Source organism: Alexandromys fortis, unplaced genomic scaffold (assembly GCF_014885135.2).
Source record: "Alexandromys fortis isolate MF-2015 unplaced genomic scaffold, M_Fortis_MF-2015_v1.1 scaffold_23, whole genome shotgun sequence".
Taxonomy (NCBI): Eukaryota; Metazoa; Chordata; class Mammalia; order Rodentia; family Cricetidae; genus Alexandromys; species Alexandromys fortis.
In genome coordinates this window covers 12,500,833-12,525,176 of record NW_026067907.1, presented here as the reverse complement: position 1 = coordinate 12,525,176, position 24,344 = coordinate 12,500,833, and the positions used below count along the sequence as shown (strand labels likewise).

General features: G+C 40.0%; 1 protein-coding gene across 17 annotated transcripts in view; it reads right to left on the bottom strand.

Moving 5' to 3' along the window:
• The window catches only part of Afdn (afadin, adherens junction formation factor), a 126,163-nt gene that overhangs the window by 14,027 nt on the left and 87,792 nt on the right, over window positions 1-24,344 (bottom strand). For 9 of the 17 annotated variants that reach the window (XM_050135994.1, XM_050135999.1, XM_050136001.1 and 6 more), the window contains 8 exons: window positions 23,147-23,233; window positions 10,977-11,042; window positions 10,744-10,817; window positions 10,158-10,276; window positions 8,230-8,424; window positions 7,583-7,677; window positions 7,013-7,198; window positions 3,894-4,889 (listed from right to left, as the gene is read on the bottom strand). In XM_050135994.1, the coding sequence (XP_049991951.1) occupies window positions 3,894-4,889; window positions 7,013-7,198; window positions 7,583-7,677; window positions 8,230-8,424; window positions 10,158-10,276; window positions 10,744-10,817; window positions 10,977-11,042; window positions 23,147-23,233 (1,818 nt within the window). The remainder of the gene's footprint in view (window positions 1-3,893; window positions 4,890-7,012; window positions 7,199-7,582; window positions 7,678-8,229; window positions 8,425-10,157; window positions 10,277-10,743; window positions 10,818-10,976; window positions 11,043-23,146; window positions 23,234-24,344) is intronic. The other 8 variants (XM_050135996.1, XM_050136012.1, XM_050136005.1 and 5 more) reach the window with 1 other exon arrangement.

Here is a 24,344-nt window from a genome sequence, read left to right as displayed (position 1 = left end):
AGGCAGTCAAGGACTAGCTTTTAGACGTCAACTAGTAAACCCAGCAGGCAATGAGAGTAAAACAGCCAGGACAGCAAGGTGGGCAGGGGCAACAGTTTCTGAATAGAATGAAATGGGACCATGTAAGGCTGTAAAGCTCAAATGACTAACAAGTGTCTCTTGGAAAGGGGAGGTCGAGGCAGAGTGGCTGTAGTCAAGAGGCACAGGAGAGATTTAGTTCTGCACAGGCTGTATTTGGAAAGTTTCCCCTTTGCCACCAGGAGGAGATGGTATACAGGCATGTTGGTAGCTAAATTTATTGTGCAAGAGGGCTAGACTAGAGCCATGAATGAGATGTCACTGCCATCATTATTGATCTTAAAGTTATGGATCTAGAATGCAGCAGGCAGAAGCAGCAGGAGGCAGGCCATGGACCAGCAGTGGCATCAGACAAAGGGAAGAGTAGCCATCAGTTTAGGCAGTCCTCCAACCTTAGGGAACTTAGCTGCTCCTAACAAGATAAAACCTGCTTCATTTACCCCACGAGTCACCCCAAATCCATCCTATGACATGCTAAGAACATGTCGTAAGACTGCAGGGAAACACCCACTATCCACTCATTTCCTGGAAGAGGTTCCCAAGACAATCTTCAATTCCGACATGTTAAGAGCAGAATGCGTTGTTGTTAACAATTAGTACCTACTAGGAAACTGTATAGGAAGTGCTTAGAAACAAGAGTGCTTAAGATCAATACTAATAATCAAAATATTCCTTTAAAACAAGAAAAACTGGGAAATGCTGACTGGAAATAAAAACTTTCAATGCAAGCATTATTAAATATTATTCATCAAAGATAACTCTACAGCACAGAAAGCTATCTTTGGGCCAAGAGCTGGCAGTGCCTCTGGTCAGTACCTGCTCTGTAAGGGTAAATACTTGATAAATATTTCCTAAATGACTGCCCGATACCAAGAATGACTCCAGGCTGACTAATGTGGTGCACACCTGAAAGCCCAGGAGGACCGTGAGTTTGGGGCCATCCTGGTCCACACAGTGACACACTTTCTCAACACAACAACAAAGTTCTAACCTATGCAAAACTTAATACATTAAGTTTGTGTATGGGGTGTATGTTTCTCTCTGGTACCCTGTCCTCCAGGTACATAACAGAAAAGACGGGGCTAGTAGTTGATGGGGTGGCCACTATAGTTAAAATTCAAATAATTTTTAAAGTACTGACTTTTTTTTAAATCATTTAGAAGTTGACCTAGAATAAATACTGAGTTAAGAATTAATATAAATATATATATGTCAGAATATAACTGTCTATCAGGTAACATAAATACATTACTGAAGCATAAAGAACATTACATGATCAATCAAATTTCTCTGATACTAACATTAAGCATGTTGATTTAACAGCAAAATAATCTGCAAATGTTTGATGGCAGACTATAAATTGGTATTTCTGCTAAGTGAACTAACTAAAATCCACATGGTATTAAGAAAAATATGATGCAGGTTCTTAGGAAACCTATTGTTTTACCATAAACAGTGACATCTTAGCTACATTCAAACCTGGGAGTAGAGTCAGTGTCCTTTCAATGAGTTCAGTGACCACACTTAAAATCTGTTTCCAATGCAACAAGAATGACATCATTACCCAGTGCAACCCTTATTTCATTTATCCACATACTTGAAGTAAGAATACACAGAATCAAATTATGACTAAAACTGTAAGAAGTCAGACCCATAAACAAACAGTGACATTTAAAGTTAACGAGGAAGTAGAGTAACTAATCTAGGAACATTCAGAGGCATGCTTCTAGTCACGGAGCTAGTCTCCTGACCCAGGAGGTTCTAGGGAGAACTGACTACTGAGAACACAGAACAGCCATCACCAAAGGGAAAGAAACAAGAACATACCAAATCTAGAACAGAGATTGCTGGCATAGCAGTCTGCTGCAGGTAACAGAGAGGGGGAAAAAAAGAAAGATGAAGTGTGAAAAAAAAAGTTAGGTTTAGACCTGTATTCCGCCACCGGCATTTGCTGCTGTCATGCTTCATCTGTTTTTGGATAACTTGATGAGAAAACTATAGAACCACAGACTAACTTCTAGCATTTAGAAACAGAAAAATGTCCACATGTCATTAATATTTTGAGTTTTATCATTAAGAGGCACAAATACAAAAAAAAGCAAAAATTCCATTAGTGTTATTTTGAGATTGATATTAAACTAAATATAACTATTAAAATGAAATTTACTAAATATCAAAAAATTCCAAGCATCATAATCCATACTAAAGTCTTCAAAATATTCAAAGTAGTGGCAATTTTGCAAAACTTTGACAAATCTTCAATGAAAATCTCATCTTCACAGAAAAGATTACTAGGATGTTACAATGTAGTGGCTAACTTTTCACTCCTGGGCTCAGCTGTCAGAGGAAGCGAACACTGATGCTGCGCAATCACTGGCCATCAACAGCAGCTGCCACCCGCTTCAAGCATCTTGGGGCGAGGGCAATACAAAGCCACAAATCATTGTATCTATCACTAGCTAGTCACGGTAGAAAGGGATACACCAGTTCTGGCCAGTCCAGACAACAAATATATTGGAGTGCCTGAGAGTCTGACCATGGACACAGTGGGAACCAGTCAGTGCACCCTTATAGTAGTAGTCCCAGCTATCAATTGCTCTTTTAGATAAAATGGCTGATGTGACAGACATAGTTATTTTTTAAGAATGTTTACTAAGGATACTAGAAAAATACTAGTAAAATAGTTTAACTGTTAAAAATTACATTCTGGTCTTATTTAAGAAAGCCAGTATGTAACAGGTAATTAAACGGAATCAGAGCAATTATATATTTATATGTTTAAATATGTACATATGAAGAAGTATGTGTGTTAATGGATTCAGGAAAAATTCACAGAGCAAGCTGAAAAGGAGATGATCACACTACTGGACTCTTAACAATATCATCAAAGATTAAATTTCATCATGCCTTTGGAGTAAGGTGTCTGACCTAGCAGCTGTTTTAACAACCCCTCTCATGCGCAACATTAAAAAGAAATCAGAAAAAAAATTTTATAGATAAAAAGTATCAATAAAACTCACTACCATGACGAACAACAGCACTCTGCACAAGTTACTATCAAGTGCCCAAGTTATTAACAATAAATGCCTCTCAACAACCATGCCTGACAGGGAGTAAAGAATCTAGTTTTCACCCAAAATTTGGTATTTTAAGAACTTATTTGCATTAGGCTAAATTTTGCCTACAAAATTTTTATTTAAAAAATAATAAAAAATTATTTTTGTAATATGGAAATATAAATTATACCCAAAGTTATTAGCATCTTTATGTTACAACTACAATTATTAAATTAAATAAATATTTGAGGCATCAACTGTAAAGTAAGTGCACAGACCTTCCATCTGGTAATGACACTGAACTTTAAAACTGATGTCCTGAGTTTCCTCTGCTCACAATCAGTATCAGGGCCTGAAGCTTTCCGTGGGATGCCCTTGGCACATTAGCCAAGCTCAGTGTTCTTATGATAACTCTGGCTGCTTTGCTCACGGCAGAGCCAAGTGGCTATTATACTTTACAGAGCCCACCAAATCTCAGGTATTCACCATCTGGCTCTGTCAGCCAAGCCCTGATTATAATTGTGAGTGGTCATTACTAGGTACTTGTTTTCTCAACTGAGTGTAGTGAGGATAACTATGTGGCTGGCTAATTAAAACAATGAAGCCCTAGGGGCCTGGCTCATTCCTGCAGCCAGTGAGCAGGTGAAACCAGGGGCCTCTTAACTCTTCCTTGTGATTGTGAATAGTTGTTTTCACAGAAACACCCAGAAAATACCATAGGGAGCACAGATACGCACAACCAAGGCCTTTCCCCTTTACCCTAGCTCTGCGCTCAGCCTCCAGACGCTGCATGATCAGCATGGTGTCCACATCATCATCCTCCTCTTCCTCATCATCCTCATCCTTCTGCTTGGACTCCTGCAGTCTCTTCTGGAACTGCCATTCCAGCATGAGCTTCCGCAAGCGGTCACTCTCCTCTGCAGTGCGGTCCACCTTGTTCTGCAGCTCATGGATCTCCTTGCTCAGCATGTCCACAATGTGCATTTGCTGTTGCTTCTCCAGCTTCTCCCTGGCATCTCGTTTCCAGGGGTCTGGAGACAGACTATCACCAGAAGACAGTTCTTCTTTACTGATGGTGATGTATTGCAGGTCCCTGCGCTCAATCGTGCGGGGCTGTTGCTGGGGCTGCAGCTCCCGAATGACTGTTTCTTGGGGCCTCTGCAATGTGGAAGGCTTTTCTGGCTTGGTCAGTGTGGCCAAAGGAGAGAAGGAAGCAGGGTTCAGGGACTGTGTGCGCATCTGCCCCAACTTCCGCTCCTGCTCCCTGCGCTTTCTCTCCCGTTCCTCCTCGAGGCGGGCCTTCTCTTTCTCATACCACCGCTGATGTTCTTCTCTCTTTTTCCGCTCTGCAGCAGCCACCTGAGCAGACTGGGGTCCTATCTGGTTGGTAGGAGGAGGTGGGAGGGGCAAATCCACTGGAATGCCATCAAAATCACTGGTGTAGTGGACAGGAGGTGGAGGGGGTGGTGGAGGTAGGTCTGTTCGAATGGGCTGGGAGACAGCGACAGGGGTGGGTAGAACTGCTGCTGGGGTTTTCCAACGTCCAGGACCACTTTTGGTCAGAGTGGAAGCAGGGGTGACTGACTTGGAGGAATGGTTCAGGTGCTCTTGGCTGGATGTGCTAGAGTCCACTGAGGAGCTCTGATTGATCCACATATCACTGTCACACTTGCGATCCATGCCAGCCTCTACTTGATGCCGCTCAAGTTGGTAAACCTTCTCTTCTCGAAGCTCTTCCTGGGAACGGGTAACACGCTGAGAAGATAAAGTGGAAACTGTAATACTTTAGGGGGTCACTAGAGAAATCACCAAAATGTCATACATGCTAATCTTCACGGAGAACAGACTAAAAACACGGTGGAATGAATGTATAACCAGAAAAAGACTGTTTTTATGGTTCACTGGGCAAATGACACAGCTGGAAATCTGTCTACAAAAGAAATAAAGATTTTCTGTCTCTCTGATGATGCATGCTATTCCTGTCACTCTGGTGCTGGCAGGTAAAGGCATCTCCTCAGGCTCCAGAGATGAATGAGCATAGTAGAAACCAAGAAAAAAAAAGCAACAATCCTGACAATAATTCTAACTATTAAGTAATACTCATTGTATATATCCATGGTTCAATTCTGAATGAATTCTACAGCTCAGGACTAGCTTCATGAGCTCTTTGACTGAACCAAGCATGCAAGAGTAAGTTCCATTCATCTAAGATGTTTTAGCTCCAATGTTAGCAAAGAAAAAAGGCAATAGCATACTCTGATGAGCATAAAGTTTTTGAGTGTATGAGGAAAAAGATTAAAACAAGTATTTTCCCTCCACAAGGCTAGTAATGAAGCCTGCAAAGTAGCATGTATAGAAGCAGCTTATCCTTATAAAAATAATCATTATGATATGTAAATTAATTCTTTATTCCACTTTTATAATGAGCAGAAATTGAAAATGTAAACCTGAAAATTAAACAATTTATATTTCCTTTTAAGAAAATATGAATTACCACTTAACCACAACAGGAAAAGTGTAACATTAACTCCAATTGGGTAAAGCTTAATTTTCTACAGGTTCTTCATCCTGGTGGCACCCAGTTTACAACCCACACTAGAACATCATGGAGTTATATGCCATCTGTGGAACAGAGACCTGGCCCTGCCATAACTAACTCAACTCTCTCTGCACTTGCTGCCTAGTGCAGTCTTGGTTTGGTACTTGAGAAGATGTGATGTGGGCAGGCAGAAGGACGTCTAGCTGCTAGCAGTCATGAGGTCCAACCAGGAAAAGGCAGACGCGCCCCTCGGAACAGATGAGAGGACCACTTTCTGCCTAAAGGAAGTTTCTTCTTCTCTTGATGCACAGTCTCTTACAAGCACAACCCTTTCTGCTCTCTGCCTGTTTTTTTTTCTTTTTTGTTTGTTTGTTTTTTCCCCTCATCATTAGGCTAAGCTCTAATCCCATGTCTGCTTGAAAAAAGTCTTTTGTGTCCACTCTAATGAGAAATGATTATTTTTGGAATTCCCACATCATTTACTCTCCAGAACACATATTTATTTACGTGTCCTAGACGGTTTCTCTCTTTAAAGTACAATGCTAGCTTCTTCTCCCAGTCACATCTGATAGTACTTCCCAGTTTAACTCCCCAGACTGACATCTCCTTAGCAGGCTTCTACAATCTTCTAATGAGCCCCGTTTGCCTTCTGATGCCCAGGCCTTTTCCTTCAGAAACATTCTCCACACAATCACCTGAGATGGACTCTAAACAAGTCAGGTTATTCCCACACCGAGACCCCAGTGGTGCCCACTTTTTCAGCAGCTCTAAGAAGAGTGTTTTCTGTTTGTTTCACTTCTCAGCCCCACCTCGAGATCATCTGGCAGACACAGAACCAAGCGCAAGCTATGCCAGTCACTATATTTTCATTTGCAGTAACTATGCCTTACATTATCAACATTTCATTAACCAAACCTTAAGAGGGACCAGAACTGCTTCTCTTAGGGTGTTCTGAATTTAAGCCTACTCCATTTTGCCTCAAACTTAAAACACACATACAAAAATAAGAGGACAACTTTACTGTTGTATTAGATACCAATTGTGTTTCAAAACTCACTCACTCTTGAGCTGCAAGATGGTTCATCAGGGTAAGGATGCTCGCTGTCAAGGCCTGCTGATCTGTGTTTGATCCCCAGAACCCGTATGATTGAAGGAGAGAAGTGACCCCTGCAAATTCCTCCAACTTCTGTCCATGTGCCCCATGTACTCGGAACAAACCCACACAAAATACATATTTTTAAAGAAAAATACAGACAGCCATCACTGTCTTTATCCTGCCAAACTTCTGTACCATATTCCTTTGAGAGATGATAAAGTTTGTGAATCCACTATTTCTAACCTGGATTGCAATACTGGAATGATTACTTTCTGTGTGCATATGTGGCTTTTCTTCATAATTTGGCCACTGGTTCTGAGGAGGGGCCATCCGATCCTGGGATTTTGAAGCTGGAAAGGTAAAATACTCTCTGGTGTACGTCTGAGTAGGGATGGGATAGGCTTCAGGTCTAGGTGGAGGAGTCTGCTCCTATAAAATGTAAAGACAAAAAAAAAAAAAAAAGAGCTATTTAAAATTGTATGAAAGGCTAACTTAACATCCAGCGATCTGTTTTACAATCTTTTAAAATGCTGTACATTAAGTGTTATGCTAAAAATTAAAAACGTGATCCTACATTGTGAATCATGAGAAACATTTTAATTTTTCCAGATTTACTCAGTTAGGACTAATTCTCATTTCCCCCAGATTTATTAATTTAAAATTAACATATCCAACTAGCATATTAAAAATAAAAATATTAAATAACAAAAACTCAGGAGTTACATAGTCAATGTAACTTGTGGAGCACTCTATCAGATAACTCAGTCAACAAGTGATAACAAGTGAGAAAGTCTTTCAGTTCATCTCTCAGACCTCAGTGCAGAGGTTTCCAGTAGAGACAGATGTTATCTTAGCTGCTGTTCCAGAAGCATATGGACTCTTCCCTCCAGGGCTAGGAGGCTGATCTGCTGGAAACAATCAAGAAAACCCAAGTTTCATATTAAATATCAAGTAAAATAAACACAGCAACATTCCTTCAAAGGCAGTAGCCATATCACACACTGGTTCGATGTCTAGCAGAAAGCCAGAGACAAAGGTGTACAAGAAGTAACTCCCTACACCCCCACATCAACTCAGAAAAGGGCTTCCTCCAGGGCCAGGAAATGGTTAGCATCTTTGGTAAAGAGACACAAGAGTAAACACTTGATGTTTTTTTAATTTAATAGAGGTCTCTATTAAACAGCCTTCCATTCTTACTTGTTAGCAATTCTTTAAAATGTAAAAGACCTCAGCTTAAGCTGGCAACCTGATACCCTTTCCCAGAGACATTTTGATCTACAGTGTTTACTGAGTCAAAGGTTTTACAAGTAAAATTGAAATTTTATTTCCTTCAAAGAATATGATACCTCTAGGAAAACTCCACTCTGGGTAGACAACAATGCAAGTAATAACTGGCAAAGAACAATGTGCCCACTCCCTCTGGCAGTGACCAGACACCCTTAGCGAATGATTCTTCTTACTTGCCACATTGGGGCTGGAGCGGTGGTCAGCCCTGTTTTTCATCAGTCTGTCGTCACCAGGAAGTTTCTTTGGCTCACTATACTCTGTCCAAGGCAGCTGAGGACTCTCTGGGGAGCCATTTTGAGCTGAATTATTATAGAGCTCAAAACCTTCACTCTTTGGTCTGGGTTTACCTGAGCCACGACGATCTGAAACTGAAATAAAAGTGGATTCATTCATTCTCTGTTCCTCCATTGGTTCATAGAGTCTGCTTTGAATGCTCTGAAAAACTTCAAAGGATGCATCTAAATACTTATGTTTCGTAACAGTTCTTCATATAATAGGTTAATTTTAAAAAAAATATAAACAAGCAAGTAGAACAAGACAAAACCCAGATCTCACTGGATAGCCCCAAACTCACAGAAGTCAGGAAGCTATTTTTGTCTCCCAAGTGCTGGGATTAAAGGTGTGTGCCATCACAAACAGCTTTATATATAAAAAAAAATTTCAAACTTTAAAATGTATTCTGACTAGAAAATATTTAATTGGTATGTATCTATGGGGAAAATTGACATTATTTTCTCAACAAATGAACCGTAACTTATTATAAGTAACAAAGTAACTATTTTAGAGTAATTTTTAAAAAGTCCTCAAAGGTAAATATGCTCCTCTCACTTGACAGAACACATATTAATACCCATCAGAGTCATGGCACCCCACTGCCGTCACCTGCTATGATTACTGCCTACAGTGCAGTCTCTTATCTGCTGACTTGGGACTGATTCATTACCCACTCCCCTCTTTGGGTTTCAAGATGATGTTCTGCTTTGACACGCCAACATGTGATTTTGTCAGGATACCTTGCTGTTTCTCTGCTGCAGTAAATGGGATTCTAGGCTGTCTGACACTCTTCCTGTTGTGGATACTATACACAACAAGGGCTGGGATGTGCAGGTTCCAAAGCTGATTGGGGAGAAGGCAGCTAACAAAACAAAACTACACTTAACAGACTGTGCATACATTTACTAAAATCTATCATTAAGGCTGATCTGAAGGGTCAATGATCATAGAATAATAAGAGTCACAATGTTTTCTTCCTCTTATAGTTTCTAAAATAAATTTTTAGGAAGCTTTAAATTTATATTGATTTTTTCCTAAAGATTTTAATATAGCTGGAGGATCAGTTCCCACAAATAATTTACTTTGTTGAAATAACTGAATTTTCTCTGATGAGAAATATGGCAAGATAACCTTGCCTTATTTTAGTACAGGCAGAATTAAAAGTACTACTGACATACATATGCATATAAATCTCTTCTAAAGAATACGAAATACAATTCCTATCTTAAAGACTTTATGTCCTGATTGTGCCTATCAAAATTCAAAATCTATTCATTCTCACTGGTGCCCGAGTATCTACCTACTCTGTACACGATCTATGGAGATCATTAGCAGATAACCAGCCAAACAGGCTGAGGTTAAAATTCTCTTGAGAGCCAGGGGAACTTGGATAAACTAAAGTGTTGGGTTCAGGTTAGCTGGTGTCCACCTGAATCCTGACCTGGTAGTATTTCTCAGCACCATGCACTCTTAACTTTTAACTTCAAGAACTGGGCAGTAACAGTACCAGCAGCTGCTACACGGGACTTCTGATAACTCCCTTTGTAAAAACAATTATCTTATATGTATGAGTGCTTTGCCTGCATGTATACATGTGCGTGTTGGACTGGTGCCCAAGGAGGTCAGAGGAGGGCATCAAATCCCCTGAAAAGGGAACAGCAGACAGTTGTAAGTGCTGGGAATTGATCACAGGTCCTCTGGAAGAGAGGAGGGTGCTCTTAATTACTGAGCACCCTCCAGCCCCAGTTTGTGGACACTTCAGAGGAGTCATAGTACAGTGCAGAATCAGTGTAGGACAGCTACTTGGGCTTGAGCCACTAGTTCTTACTTCTCTGCATCATGGGGGATGGCTGGTTAAGGAGGGTGGCCAGGCCGTGATAGATGGCGCCTTGCTTTGCAACTTCAAGTGTGACCACGGAACTCGTTCTTGTCATGAGTTCTGCTGCCCTAGGAAGAAAATACAGAGTATAAGAAAACTGAGTGCTTACAGGAGAAGCTGTGTTCAGAACACTCAGGCTTAGGTTCCTCAACCTGAGAGAGCTGCTTGAGAAAATAAATTTGGCTTTCAGAAAGATTACCTCCTACCTATATTCTTTTTGAAATTATAAAAACATGTAAATATATCCTATGTTATCATATTAATACTCACACAATATTTAAAAATTCTATAAGTACTAAGTATATGTGAATATATGTATATTTATATATTCATTTAAAGAAAGTCTGGACTAAAATATGTATTTATGAGTGAACAGAAAAATGGAATTTATGTACTCTTAAGAATTATAGAATTAAAGAGGCAAGTGAGGGCATGGAGTATTTCAGCACTACTCTTTGAATTCCAATTTCAAAATTAAATGTAAAATATCACTTCAATACAGTAAGACTAAGCTTTAAACACCAATTAGTTATACCTTTCCTGAGAAAGTCCAACCAGACTTCGTCCATCCACACTGAGGAGCTGGTCACCAGCAGCTAGACGTCCATCCTTAGCCACCAGAAGAATGCAAGTGTAGGGAGAAAGAAAGGCAGCTGTCAGTCCATAGCAGCATCCTTCACACAACACAGCACCCACAGCTAGAAGCATCCACACAGCATTTCACATAGCATAATGCCCTTCAACTGTTTCCTTTAAACAAATACTAACCACATCTGCAGCACCTCCTTTCACAACAGACTTAACGTAGATTCCCAGTTTATCCTGGCCAGCACCCTATGAAAAAAGAAGGTCAGAACAACACAATGAAATCACACTGCAGGAAATGAGTAACACCCTGCCCACATACACATGAGTAACTTGACAAATTTTCAGGCCTCATTTTATACAAAAACTAGAACTATAAAAACTGTATTAGTAGAACATACTTTTTGACAAAAACTAAAGAAACTAGTTAGGAATGTTTCTATTCTATAGTTCAGGTGTAGAAGAAAATTACTCCTACAAAATCAGTCAATTCATGGACAATCTAATGAGAAAACACCCTTAGGCTTGGAATACTCAAAAGGAGTATTTATAAACAGTCTGAACAGTCACAAACCCAAGAGAATGAGAAATTCTTCAAGTGGCCAACCCTTCACCAGGTTGGGACAGAGAGTTGGCTGTGGTGTTGTTAATTTTAAAACAAGAAAAGAACTTGCAGCAAGCAGTTATGAACTAAGTAAAAAAAAAAATTATTTAGAAAATACTATACTGCAACTCATATATAACTAAGGATTCAAACACAAATACATAGCATTCTTATAAAAAAAAAAACCCTAATGGAGTCTTCAAGAAAAACTTAGGTATCATAGATAACTTCAGGATCAATATTCTGCTTAGAGATCATAGTATCAACAGATCAGCTTTGATCTGTTCCAGTAAGATTACTTATTGGAACTATTAAAGCAGTCATTTGCATGAAACCTTACTTGGGTATCAGTAGAAGCACAACTGAGTATATATATACTTTTGCACTAACAGCAGAAAACACAGTCACCTTAATAGCTATGAGATATCATGTCCTACAAGAAAAAAAAGTAAGCACCAAAACAGTGATTTCAAAAAATTAAAATAGATTTTTTTAAAAAAGTAATAATCTGGAAGATGTGATCTTTATGTGCAAACAATCCATAGTTCCTATTAGTTAACAACTTTATTTTACAGAATTTACTGCTGAAGCTGGCTCCTTTTCCCCTGCAGTAAGGAGGAGGATGTAGTCATTAGGTGTGCACAGCAACCACAGAACAACTAGGAGAGGTGGCAGTGCCTGCCACAGTGCATTATAGGTAAAAAAAAAAACCAACTGGAATTCTGAAGATAGTATGAAAAGCCATAAAGAAACTCGCTAAATTGTAACCCAATTTAAAAATGTAACTGGAGGGGATAGTAGAATAAATCTGGCATTAGATGGGTTAAAGGATTAAGCAAGGGAAGGGAGAGGAAATGGTAGAGAGAAAGGTAGGCTATATGAAAAAGTCTCATGTAAATCCCTAAGTCAGAAGGCCAACATCAACATATCGTTGTGAGGGTGGAGTAGGAGGAGTCTCAACAGAGGTACACTGCATGGAGTGAATAGCACCATTCTAGAAGACATGGGATAAATGAAAACTGCAGGGCCAGGCATGGGCTCTCTCCCTACAAGCTGCTGGTCAAGGAGGATCCAGAAGTCCCCAAAATAGTGCAGGCTATGGGCAGTGCTCTTAGCTACATGGTTAGAGCCTACCACTGAAGTACCAAAACTTTGGTTACAGAACATAAAAATTAATTTCAAACCAAAAGGGAAAATTCCTCCCTTGGGGACTAACTTTCAAAGTGTCAGAAAGTACAGTGCAGGCTGCTGGGGGAGAAAAGACACCAATAATCTTATTTAATGCTTGTCCCTGCTTACTAGAATACCAACCTGCAGAGCAAGATGTACCAAATGCTGCAACAGTGACATGCCTGTGACCGAGGTAACTAAGTGCTTTCTGACTATATTTGCGGCCCACTCCACAGAGGGAATTTAGTGACTGGTGCTATCATCTTGGCCAAGCCCGTGGCTGGGAGTTCACAGAGATCCTACTGGGGAATCTACTATTCTTACTTTCTGAGTGACTGTGCTGTCAATCTGCCTTCTAAATACTTCTTCATATCCACAGACTTATTCTCAGTCTAGGTGGGAGATGCCTCTTTATGCAGTGGGCAGCAGTCAGTGTAAAGACTCATAACTGTCAAAAGGCTAAGGACAAGTAATGGATTGTAAGTCCCAAACTTAACATCTTTTCCAAATCCTCTCCTTCCCCAGCAAAGTTCAATCAACACTGTAGAAGGGGGTGGGGTGGGGTGGGAGAGGAGCTGGAGGGCAGGGAGAATGCTGTGAATGTGCTGACCTCTGGGTATGACAAGGCCACTGCACTCAAACTCACAGTGGCTGCAGTTACCTGAAAGTCTAAGCCAGCCAAATTCCAGCATGGGTGGGAGAAGATCTTACAAGGCCTCACCCCTAGGTGAGGAGCTATTGTCAGCTGACAGAGGCTGACCCAAAAAAAAAAAAAAAAAAAAAATCATTCTTTGGGGGTGTGGCCACTGGTAGGTTTCCCATGTGTCAGTGAATGGCTGCATACACTCTATGCGTATATGGGTAGCACTACAGGGCTTAATAGGGGACACACACACAGCATAGTGATGCATGATTTTAATCCTAGTCTTCAGAAAGCAGAGGCAGACTTCTGCTCCCTACTAACTGGCAGGAAAGCAATGCTTGCTGAATGTAAGAGCAGCACTGCTGGTGGTGTGGAGAGTCTGATTACATTTCTGCACTGCAGTTTTGGTAATGCAACGCAGACCTTACAATTCATCTAACTTTTTATTTTTAATTACATGCATGTGCATAATTTTAAAGTATAGATTTGTGCACACGAGTACAGCACTCACCAAGACCAGAGGCCCTTGAAGCTAGATTTATGGGTAATTGTGAACCACCCTATATGGGTGCGGGGAATTGAACTCAGGGCCTCTGCATGTTCTTAACTGCTGTGTCACTGTTTCAATTACAATTTAAATGGTAAACGTTTATTCTTTAAATAAAAACCAACTACTGTCATCTCTAGCAAGAAAAACATTTGGCAATAATAACTAATATATTTTAGTAGCACTGCTATAAATAACACCAAGCATATCATTTAGAACAATAAATTAATCATGTCATTTCTGGTATGTTCCAGAGTATTATTAAGAAACCCCCAAATAATCTTCCTCTTACTTGGAAAAACCACAGTGAGAATACCTTTTAAAAATCATGGAATAGACTGACCTAAAGCAAAAGTAGGCTGTCTGCCCTTCCCTGCACACTGCTGCTGTCTGCAGTCCCCCACCTGGAGAAGTGTCCTCATCATTTTAATCATCTCTTCAGTAATAACACTCCTGAGTTCATAGCTATTCTAATTCTAGACACCTACTACATAAGCTTACATTGTAGACTCAATACGAACTACAAGTAGTTACTTAAATAACCTCAAATCCTGGCTATTTCAAGTTAGGCAACTTAACACACACATATACAATGTGAAATTTTAATAAGCACACATTTAAATATTCACGCAAAATTGATCATTTGGTAAGTATTTAATGATCCTGTTAGGACTCTTAAAGTAGGCACAAACACATCTTCAGTGTCAGAAACATCCTGGCAAAATGAGGAAATGCTTCTAATTCCACTTACCTAGAGAAATCACCTCTTCTAAAGCACATGTGAATTCCACTATCTGCCTGCTGTCTGCAAAGACACATGTTCTCCTTCCTGAGTGCATGTTCAGGTATTAACTTCCCAACACTGCATTTCCAGCTGTACTCTGGGCTCCCACAAGTCTCCATCATTTAGTGTCCCTAGACTCACCTACCACCAGCACCCATCCTCTGTTCTCCTCACTAGCATTCATATGGAATTCCCCTTGTCCCCGTGGACAGCGCTTACAATGGCCTGTCTTACAGCTGTCTGTGTAAGTAAGATGGTCTCTCTTTTCAACTACAGTGCATGATCAGTCACCCACCCTTTCCTAGAAAAACTGTTATATATTGCACCACAAAAATTCCTTACCATTTTGGGAGTTTTTACCACTTCATCTGAGTAGAAATAGCAACATGCTAATTAGTCTAGGGTTTAAAGAAGAAATAGCACTTATACATGTAAAAAGAAAATCTGAGGCATCTAATCACTTACATCTTATTTCTAATAAGGCACAATATACTTTTAGCCTAGTAAGACTAAATTCAGAATTTCTTACCATGAGGTAGCAGTTCCTATTTTATAGACATATAATAATTAAAACTTATTTTATGGTAGTTCTACTAAGTTCCTAAGTAAGAAAGAAAAACAGAGTTTAGAAGTTATCTCTTATTTGATACTGCACATCAGTGTATGGCTTTTCAGACACTGAAGGGTGCATGTGTGGCCTATTTAAGCACTAACCAGAAGTCAACAATAGAACACAAAACAACAGCTTAAGGGCACTGGCCAAATAGCACTGAACCATTTACAATCCTGCTGTTCAATACCATAGTCATTAGGACACATGTACTCAAAATGTGGCTAGTTCAAACTGAAAGATGTTGACTTCAAAAGCATAGCATGAAAATAGGATGGATAACACCCTATTGATCTTTTTATAGTAATTATGTATTAAAGTATTATTTTGAAAATATTAAATTACTTTTTTAAAAAAGCTAGGAGAAAATTTTAAGTTACCTGTGTGACCCAAAATCTTTTTACTGAATAGCACTGTTAAGAATGAAGGAATTTTTTGGTGTGCTGTAGTTTATCAGTCACCATTATTAGCAATAAATTCATAATTATGCACAAAAGTGTCAAAGTAACATCTTACTGTAACACATATTCTGATTTCCAGCCATAAGAAATGCAATGAGAATAATACTGAAATAAATATATAGGGCTAAATAATTTTTTAAAAAACTATTTGTCTAAAGGTAACTAAAATGCTTAAAATGTTTGTTCTACTTGGTTGTCAAATTATAAGATTAAACATAGCCACTACAAACTTCTCATTTAGTAAGTCAACTCCTTGAATGAAAGGAAGAAGGAGCTCTTTTAGAAAACAGTTACATGTTTCCAGGGACACCAGGCACTACCCCTCGTAGAACATCTGAGATCCACATCCACAGCCCAGTGCTCAAGGTAGGTGGGCTCGGCCTCTGTGCCCTTTGTGAAGACCACCTAGAAAGCAAGTGCCCAGAAAAGCAGGCAATGCCCAGAGAAGGCAGGGGTCTGGACATCTAGTTATACCTGAGGCATTCAATATTCTAATCTTAAGACTGCACCCGACAGATAGGTCCTTTTCTTCTGTTTATGTGGAGAAGTAGGGTAAGGGAGGAGAGAGGACAACTATCTGTACTTTACCTGTAGAAGGTTAGGAAAGAATGTAACAAAAGAAAACAAACCATGTCAGAAAACAGGACACCCCCGACCCCCACCCCAGACTAGAGAGACACATGCACACACCTATTAGCTGCCCCAGCCTCTGGTGAGATGTGAAGGTCCAGAAAGAACGCTGTCCGTCTGTCCTCCTAACTCTTACTACCTTCTCAGAAGCCTGAAAGGTGCCAGTTCCCTTCTCAGTAGGGAGGCACTACCACAAGAAGCCTGTTCTCCAGCTTGGCTGCCAACAGAGTGTGTGGGAGTATGCCTCAGTAACAGCATAAAAACATCATTAAACCCAAACGAGAAAAAAAAAAAAAGCCAGAGGAAGAGGTGTCTGCCAAGCAACATCGGGCTTAGCCCATTGTTCTGGGGTGGAGGCCCAGCCTAGACTCCCCAGCTGGAGCACAAAACAATGTGGGCTGGATGACCTATGAGTCAGGAGCAGCCCAAACGAAACTCCAGACAGAAATGCTGCTAGGAAGCTCTGTGCTCACCAGCATTTTCCTCATGTCTTTTAGTTGCTTTCTCAGACCAACTATCAAAGCCCAAACAAGGGTTTTAAAAACACTCTAAACATCTTTTTCTACCAACTACCTTAATTTTTAAATTGGTTTAAAATGCTTTCTTCACATGAATTTCACCTGCAGCAAGTCTCAAAATAAGTTATTCCAACAGATATGGTGGTAAACAAAGTACCTGAGCACAAATTCCTACAGTTAGAAGCGGCGGTCTAAACTTGGGTCCTCTGGAAAAACATCTGTACCCTTAATCTTAAACCATCTCTCCACGCATGCTTTTAAGAGGAACTGAAAACCCCGAGTTCACTTGTTTAACCAGGTCTTTCCCACGAAGGGTTACAGACCATTACAGAATACAATGGGAATGTCTCAAATACTTCAAGGACCTAAATTATAGTCTATGTAAGGAAATGCTCTCCAAGAGAGAAGGCAGCTATTAACAGACAGTTTGCTCTCGCTTTTTTAAATTATAGAAATCTTACGGTTTAAGCTAAGATTTAAAAACTGAAAAACTCAGTATTTAGTCTAAAAGAAACTATAACATCTTCAAGGCACTACCTACCAACTTATTTCCAGATAAAATCTGTAATATAAATTGACATTTTTATGTTCTTAAAAACACCACCACAACAAAAGGCTACGGAGAAAGCCTACTCTGCAACTACCAATGTAGCTACAAATAAGATTTATGAGTATCTGACTAGGCACTCTTGAAATCACACAGTGGCAGTTACTATTTAAAGCAACCTTTTAAAAACCGTATTATAACCAGTAGTGTTAAAACTTACATTTTTCCTGAATAAAAATCATTAGAACGTCCTATTTTTTATGAACCTTAAGTATTTGCAACATAAACAGAGAACAACAACTACCCAGGTGTGTAATCGCCAGCTACATTTACGGCTCATTCTTCATGAGTGAGTTAATTATTGACAGGTTTAAACAGGTTGTGGTGGAAGATGAAACACATTCTTTAAAGATCATAGTTTGCACAAGAACATTAAGGACAACACCCTGAAGAAACTCACCACTGATTCCGTTCTTCCAACAACGGAGAACCACATTTTTATCTCTAGGACAACAGTCTTGATCTGGAGAGCAGTTGTCTACTTCTCAGTTTCAACAGCAACCAACACAGCTGGCTTTTCGAGAATGGATTGCCACAACCCTGAGCTGGATGCTGTGATACTGGATGGCATTTATCAACATGAGCTGGAACCAGTGTAACACTCAGATTCTTATGCAACCAAGCCACTCTGATTTTCATTCCCTTTGTCCTTTATTAAACTTTAAAGGGTTATAAAAATGAAAGGGAATTGTTTGTGTTTTAAAAATCCAAATTAAACAGGAAGCGTCAGCATCGTGTTGTCCCACAGATGAGTAAGAAGTAGCATGCTCAACTCTCCAAAAGCAACGTCTCAGAAAGTAAACTGCAAACCCACACCGCTTCCAAATCATCTGGATTTTATAAAGTTTAACCACCATGTGGAGGGCAAGGAGAAGAACTTAGTAGCAAAACACGGCTCAGGGTTACAGCAGCAGAGTCATACAACAATTAAAAAAGGGAAAGGCCTGGGTTAAACACACAGACTTCCAGCAAACAACACAAGTACAGACACAGGAAGGCATTTGGGGTGACAGGAAAACACAGCAGGGCTGGGTGGAAGTGGTGTGTGTAAGTAGCTACTACCAGTGTTTTCTATGGCTTCCTACTCAACCATTAGGACAAACAATTGTCACTAGTCTTAAAGGCACAGAAACGGCCGGCAGAAACAGAGACACAGCTGGTAGGCAGGGAAAACTGGACGGAATGCTGGGAGAAGGAAGGCGGAGAGAGAAGCCGTGAAGCCGCTACAGACAGACGTGCTGGAACTTTGCTGGGTAGGCCATGACCTTGTGTGATGCACAGGTTAATGGAGATGGGTTCAATTAATCTATAAGAGCTGGCCAATAAGAAGATAGAGCTAATGGGCCAAAATTTAAATAATACAGTTTTGTGTGATTATTTTGGGTCTAAGCTGGCCGGGCAGATGGGAACAAACAAGCAGCTTCCTCCGGCAAATAGGCAGGATGAGTATAATACTGTCCCAACAGTCCAGAAAACCAAAAGTGTACGTGGCTCATCAGGAGACAGGGCTGAACATCCTAACTTGTACCAGAGGTCTTCATACCAAACTATCTTATATTCAAAATGCACTATGAAATCTTAATGGTTTGGTGACTCTATCACTGTATATATACAGATTCTCACCTGCACTGCACTGTCCTGGCAGCCTGCAAACCCAGGATACTTGTGTTTTCTTTCGCTGAGCTTTCATTCCCATACTATAAACACGATAAATACAGTATGAAAATGGGCATGGTGAACAGCTAGCTATTCATCTGTCTCAGTCAAAAAACAAGTACTAATATACTACTATTTCATATGTTAAAATGGCATTGTGCACTTGACAGAGAATTTTTAATTGTTTCCTTCAGAGTGGCCACATACCAATTCCTAAATTTCATCTCTGGCTCTAACTTTTTGTTTGTTTTTCAAGACATGGTTTCTCTGTGTAACTGCCTTGGCTGTTACTTGCTGGAATGCACTCTGTATACCACGCTGGTGTTGAACTGGCCTCTGCCCCCCAATACTGGGATTAATTAAAGGCATGACCCCACTACTCCAGGCCCCTCTGGCTCTAACTTTTTGAGCTTCATTATCCAATCCACTGCTAGGGGGGGAAAAAAAGAAAAGAAAAAAAAAAAACCAAACATTTATTTTTATTAGGTTCCCAAAATTTCAAGTTCAATCCTGAATTCATAATTTCCCCTTTTCTTGACAGTTCTACCCACAGGTCCCAACTGCTCAAGTCAGAACCAGGATTCTTTCCTGAATTTCCCCTCTGACCTATTACACTCAGCTCATCCCATCTAAATGCTGTCATCAAATAAGGATCTGCCAGCATTGACCATGGCCCAGAAAACTACCAATCCTTCAACAAGTTCCCGCACGGGGCCTGGCCTCAGTATACCTGTATTTCTGTTAGTGACTACCTTCTGCCACCCTACGGCCTAGGACCCTTCACTGGGAAATGAGGACAGAAAACTTGTAAATTAGTCACTTTTCTCCTGCTATAACAAAAGTACCAGATAAAAGCAACTTAATGTAAGTTTTTGATGTGGTTTGAGGGATGAGAGGGTATGGCCGTGGGAGTCACACTATATCCACAGTTAAGAACCATAGAGAGATGCAGGCTGGTGCTCAACTCATGCCTCCATTTCCCTCTTCTGTTCGGTCTAGCTAGAGCATACTCAGTGGAATGATGCTGCTACAGCAGTGAGTCTGCCCTTCTCAGTTAAATCTCTTTGGAAACATCCTCGCAGACAACAAATGGTATCACAGTGTCTCCTAGTGATTCTAAGTCCAGTCAAGGTGACAATAAAGATTAACCACCGCTCCACACAGCAGAGCAGTGATCATATTACACCTAAGTATAAAAAATACCACTCTGCCAAGACCCACCTTTACAAGGCTGAACCAGTAAGTCAAGACCTGTTCTTGTAAACTAAGTTTAAGGGAACATAGGCTGGACTGTGACTTTAGCTTGACTTGACCTAATTCTCTACCTGATACCTGACAGAGAAAGAAGAGTGGGCAAGGATGCATGATGAAGCCTGAGCCTACTATTACGAAAAACTAGGTCCTTTGCATCAGGACACCACACCAGAGAAATCAAAACACAAGTCACACTGGACTCTGAAGAAAACAAGTCATTCTGCACTGGAAAACTTTTTCAACTGGAAATAACATTAACCCTTATTATGGTCACTCTCCAGCAGACTAGTATTAGAGAAAAAGATTATGTCCACAACACAATACAGAACTGAAGACTTCTTTGTTTTTTTTTTTTTTTTTCCTTTGTAGCACACAAGAGTCAGTCCAGAGCGTCACAAGAATACATATTTACCACTAAGCTATACCCCATCCCAGGAGTTAAGTCTTTCCTGTGTATGAGTATGGCAGACTGATCTCTGAACTTGTTTCCCCTCTAGAAATGGGCAGTAATTCAGCTATAATCAAGAAGAAAATGGTTCCATGGCTAACATTTTCCTTTCAAGTTTCCAAATGTTCTAAGCTTGGGTCAAGTATATTATAATCATTATAACATGATGTATGATCTGGGTCACATGAGATGAACAAGAATTTTGAACAGTAAAGTATGACCAGAGGCCTAGGATCTTGGCTCTGACCATCACAGGTGATTTCACAGAACCTAAGTTTCAAGTGGGTACAGGTTCATTTTGTCTAGTCCTGAACAAACTTGACAGTTCCAGACCCTTCTGCTCAGCCCTGCCACCAAGTCTTAGACACCACTGCCTTTTCCCACCTTCCAAACCCTCCATTTTGTTGTGCTGCCAACAAGGCAACAAGACTCCTCTAATCTACCAGCCACACTCTTAACACTGTACAGCACAGCTCTCCCCACCACCTCTGGCTCGCCTTGCAGATGCAGACTGTTCAAACAAGGTACACACAACACTGGCCATTCTTCCCTGCTTGTGTCCTCACTTCTACCTCTGTTGGGTCATTTTTCTAATTTCTTAATTCCAAGAGTCAGCTGAAACCCCACAGTGTTTGGAAGACTACTTTCATGCTCACCAATCTACTTATTTCTTAACTTTTAAAATATAGTTTCACGGTTGACAACTTAGTGCACTAAAAAAAATTAATAAACAAATGGTTCATTGTGCTGGGCAGTTTTGGTCAGCTTGACACAAACTAGTCACTTGGGAAGAGGGAACTTCAATGTAGGAACTGTCTCTATGAGACTGGCCTGTAGGTGTGTCTGTAGGGAACTTTCTTGGTTATGTAGGAGAGCCCCAGCCCACTGTGGGCAGTACCATCCCAGAAAGGTGATCCTGGGTTACATAAGAAAACAAACTGAGCAAGCATTGAAAAGAAGGCAATAAGCAGTGTTCTCCCATGGTTTCTGCCTCCGGGTCCCTGCCCTGAATTCCCCAGATGATACAGAATGCAACCCGTAGGATGAAACAAACTCCTCTGCAAGTTGGCGCTGGTCATAGTGTTTATCACAGCAACAGAAAGGAAACTAGAGCACACATGCTTTAAAAGTAAAAACAAACAAACAAAACACAAGCTCTTATTTCTGTTAACAAGTATTTCCATCTATCCCAACCCTGGGGAACAACACCACTAGAAAGAAAAAATATTAGTTGGTTAATAGAGACAATGAAAGTTAAGTCCTAAGGATCAAATTCCAGTTCTGTGAAGTACTAGGCTCAAGAACAAGCACAGGAAACGAGAGCTGTTAGGAAAATGCTGGCGAGGTAGGACTCATAAACCTTGTGTTTTAGGTTTTTTGCTTTGTTTTGTTTTTTGAGACAAGACTGCACTATGCATACTAGACTGGTCTAGAACTCCACCTTCTTGCCTCTGCCCGCTGAATGCTGGGATTACAGGTTATATGCCATGGTGTCTACCTTTGAAAATGAGTGTGAAGGGCAAAGATCTAAGAAGGAATGATAAACAAAGGAATCCCACATCAGAAAGGCCCATGTGCTTACAATCTGCCCCAAGTCAAGAGCCAAGACTTTGGTAAGTTTCTCATTATTTTGCATGGTGCAATGCTGACCTCATGGTCTCCCTATACTTCATGCCATGTGTACTGTATGTAAATCAATGGGCAAGGGTAAGAGACTTAATACAACTTTAAAAAAAAAATATCAGCAGTGGGGGAGGGGAATGAACAAAATAGTGACATATTTATGAAAAAATCATAATTAAACTCATTATATGTTAACTTAAAATTTTCATTAAAAACATCTGTTCCATTGAAAATACCTGACTATGATTGTGGAAGCTTTTTTGTTTTTAAATAATAACTTCAGCCATACTGTTAATTTCTTCTTTAACAGACTAGTAGGACTTAGATGCCAGGAGAACAGGGAGGGTGCGGGAGCTGCCAGCACTTCAGATGGACGCAAAGCTGTGCTTAGCTCCACTCCCACCCTCCAGCAGAGGAGACCTAGAGACTAGAATGGTAGTGCTATTAGGTCCCCATGACTGCCACACACTGAAGGCTGAAAAGATCCGATATCTGATATGACAAAGTGACAGGTGCAACCATTTCTCTATTGCCCATGCTCGCTTTTCCCACGGCGCCCAACTAGCCTTGACCATGCCTTTAAACTGCTTCCTCTAAGACTATGCCGTCTCAAGGAACCACTCACTACAGCCCCATTCTCCGAGAAGAGCTGATCCTCAGGGAATGCCAGGAGGACAGCAGCTGCCTTCAGGTAGCATGTTCCCTTCTCCCAGAAGCAGAGCTGACATCACTCTGGTCCACGCCGACTCATGGTCATGGATGGGAGAAGATGCTCTCCAGGGGCTCCCTCAGTCCTACCTTTGCTGCTACAATGCTGAGGCCCATTCCATTCTGTTTTTTTAGGGTCACAGTGATTATTTCAGGTTCCTTCCTCAGAGGCTGGGCCTAAAGATAATAAAGAATCTCATTTTATCTCATATGGTTAGAAAGCTAGTTAATTTGTTATAAACAAAAACAAAAACAAAAAGAAAAGGTACAAAAGTCTATTACCTCAGGTACTTTTCATTTGCTAAACAGTATTACATCATTTGGCTAAAGTTTAAAAGATGAACCTAGCTACAAATGCCATTCAAATGTTAAGAATTAATTTATGAAACAAGATTAAGCTTCCATATTCTACCAGGCTAGAAAATACAACCATAAAAACAAAATCCAATTTTTACCTTTATGATCTTTTAAAATAAACTGCTAGGCTTTTGTTTTGTTTTCCAAAGAAAAAGCTTAAAATTATTTTATAATTTTCCACTGTCTGGGAAGATAGCAGAAAATGGCTGTAACAGAGATGAAATAATATCTTCATCTCTTGGGAAACTGCACATTTTATTTAAAATGGTGAACATAAAGAACTATAGGACACAACAGCTGTAGTTTCAGCACTCCATCAAGAAACTTACATCCTGAGTTGGGCACCCAGTGCAAAGGAACTGAGCAGAGGAGACAGAGTCAAAGACAGTGGCTTTTGTTGTATTTTGATTTTTAAGGAAAGCATTATTTAAGTCACATATTATACTCATGCCAAATTTCACACCAAAGTGTGAACAAGGCTAAAAACAAAATGAACACTGAATACACACTAAGAGGAAATTTAACAATTAAGATGCAACTGCAAAGAGACAGTGATCAATGAAAGGCGAGAAACTGTAAAGACCATGAAAGAACAGGAGGGAGAAAACAAATAAAATTATGTGACATTAAAATTTTTGTTTTATATAGATCAGACTGAAATCTATTTCCTGGGTAATCTGAGAATAAATCTGAGAGATGAACAATCAATGAATCCAAAAAGTTAATTGCTTTCGTATAAAATCTGGTCATCAGAAGTTGATACTGTTACTTTGAATTTGACCAAAACAAACAAAGGAAGTCAATTAAAAGAAATGGTCATCTTGTTAGGAGTAAGCCCACATATTTGGTATAATGACAACTATCAATTCAATTTTAGGAGATGGCTCTGATACATGTTTAAATCTAACGTTTTATATAAACATATATACTA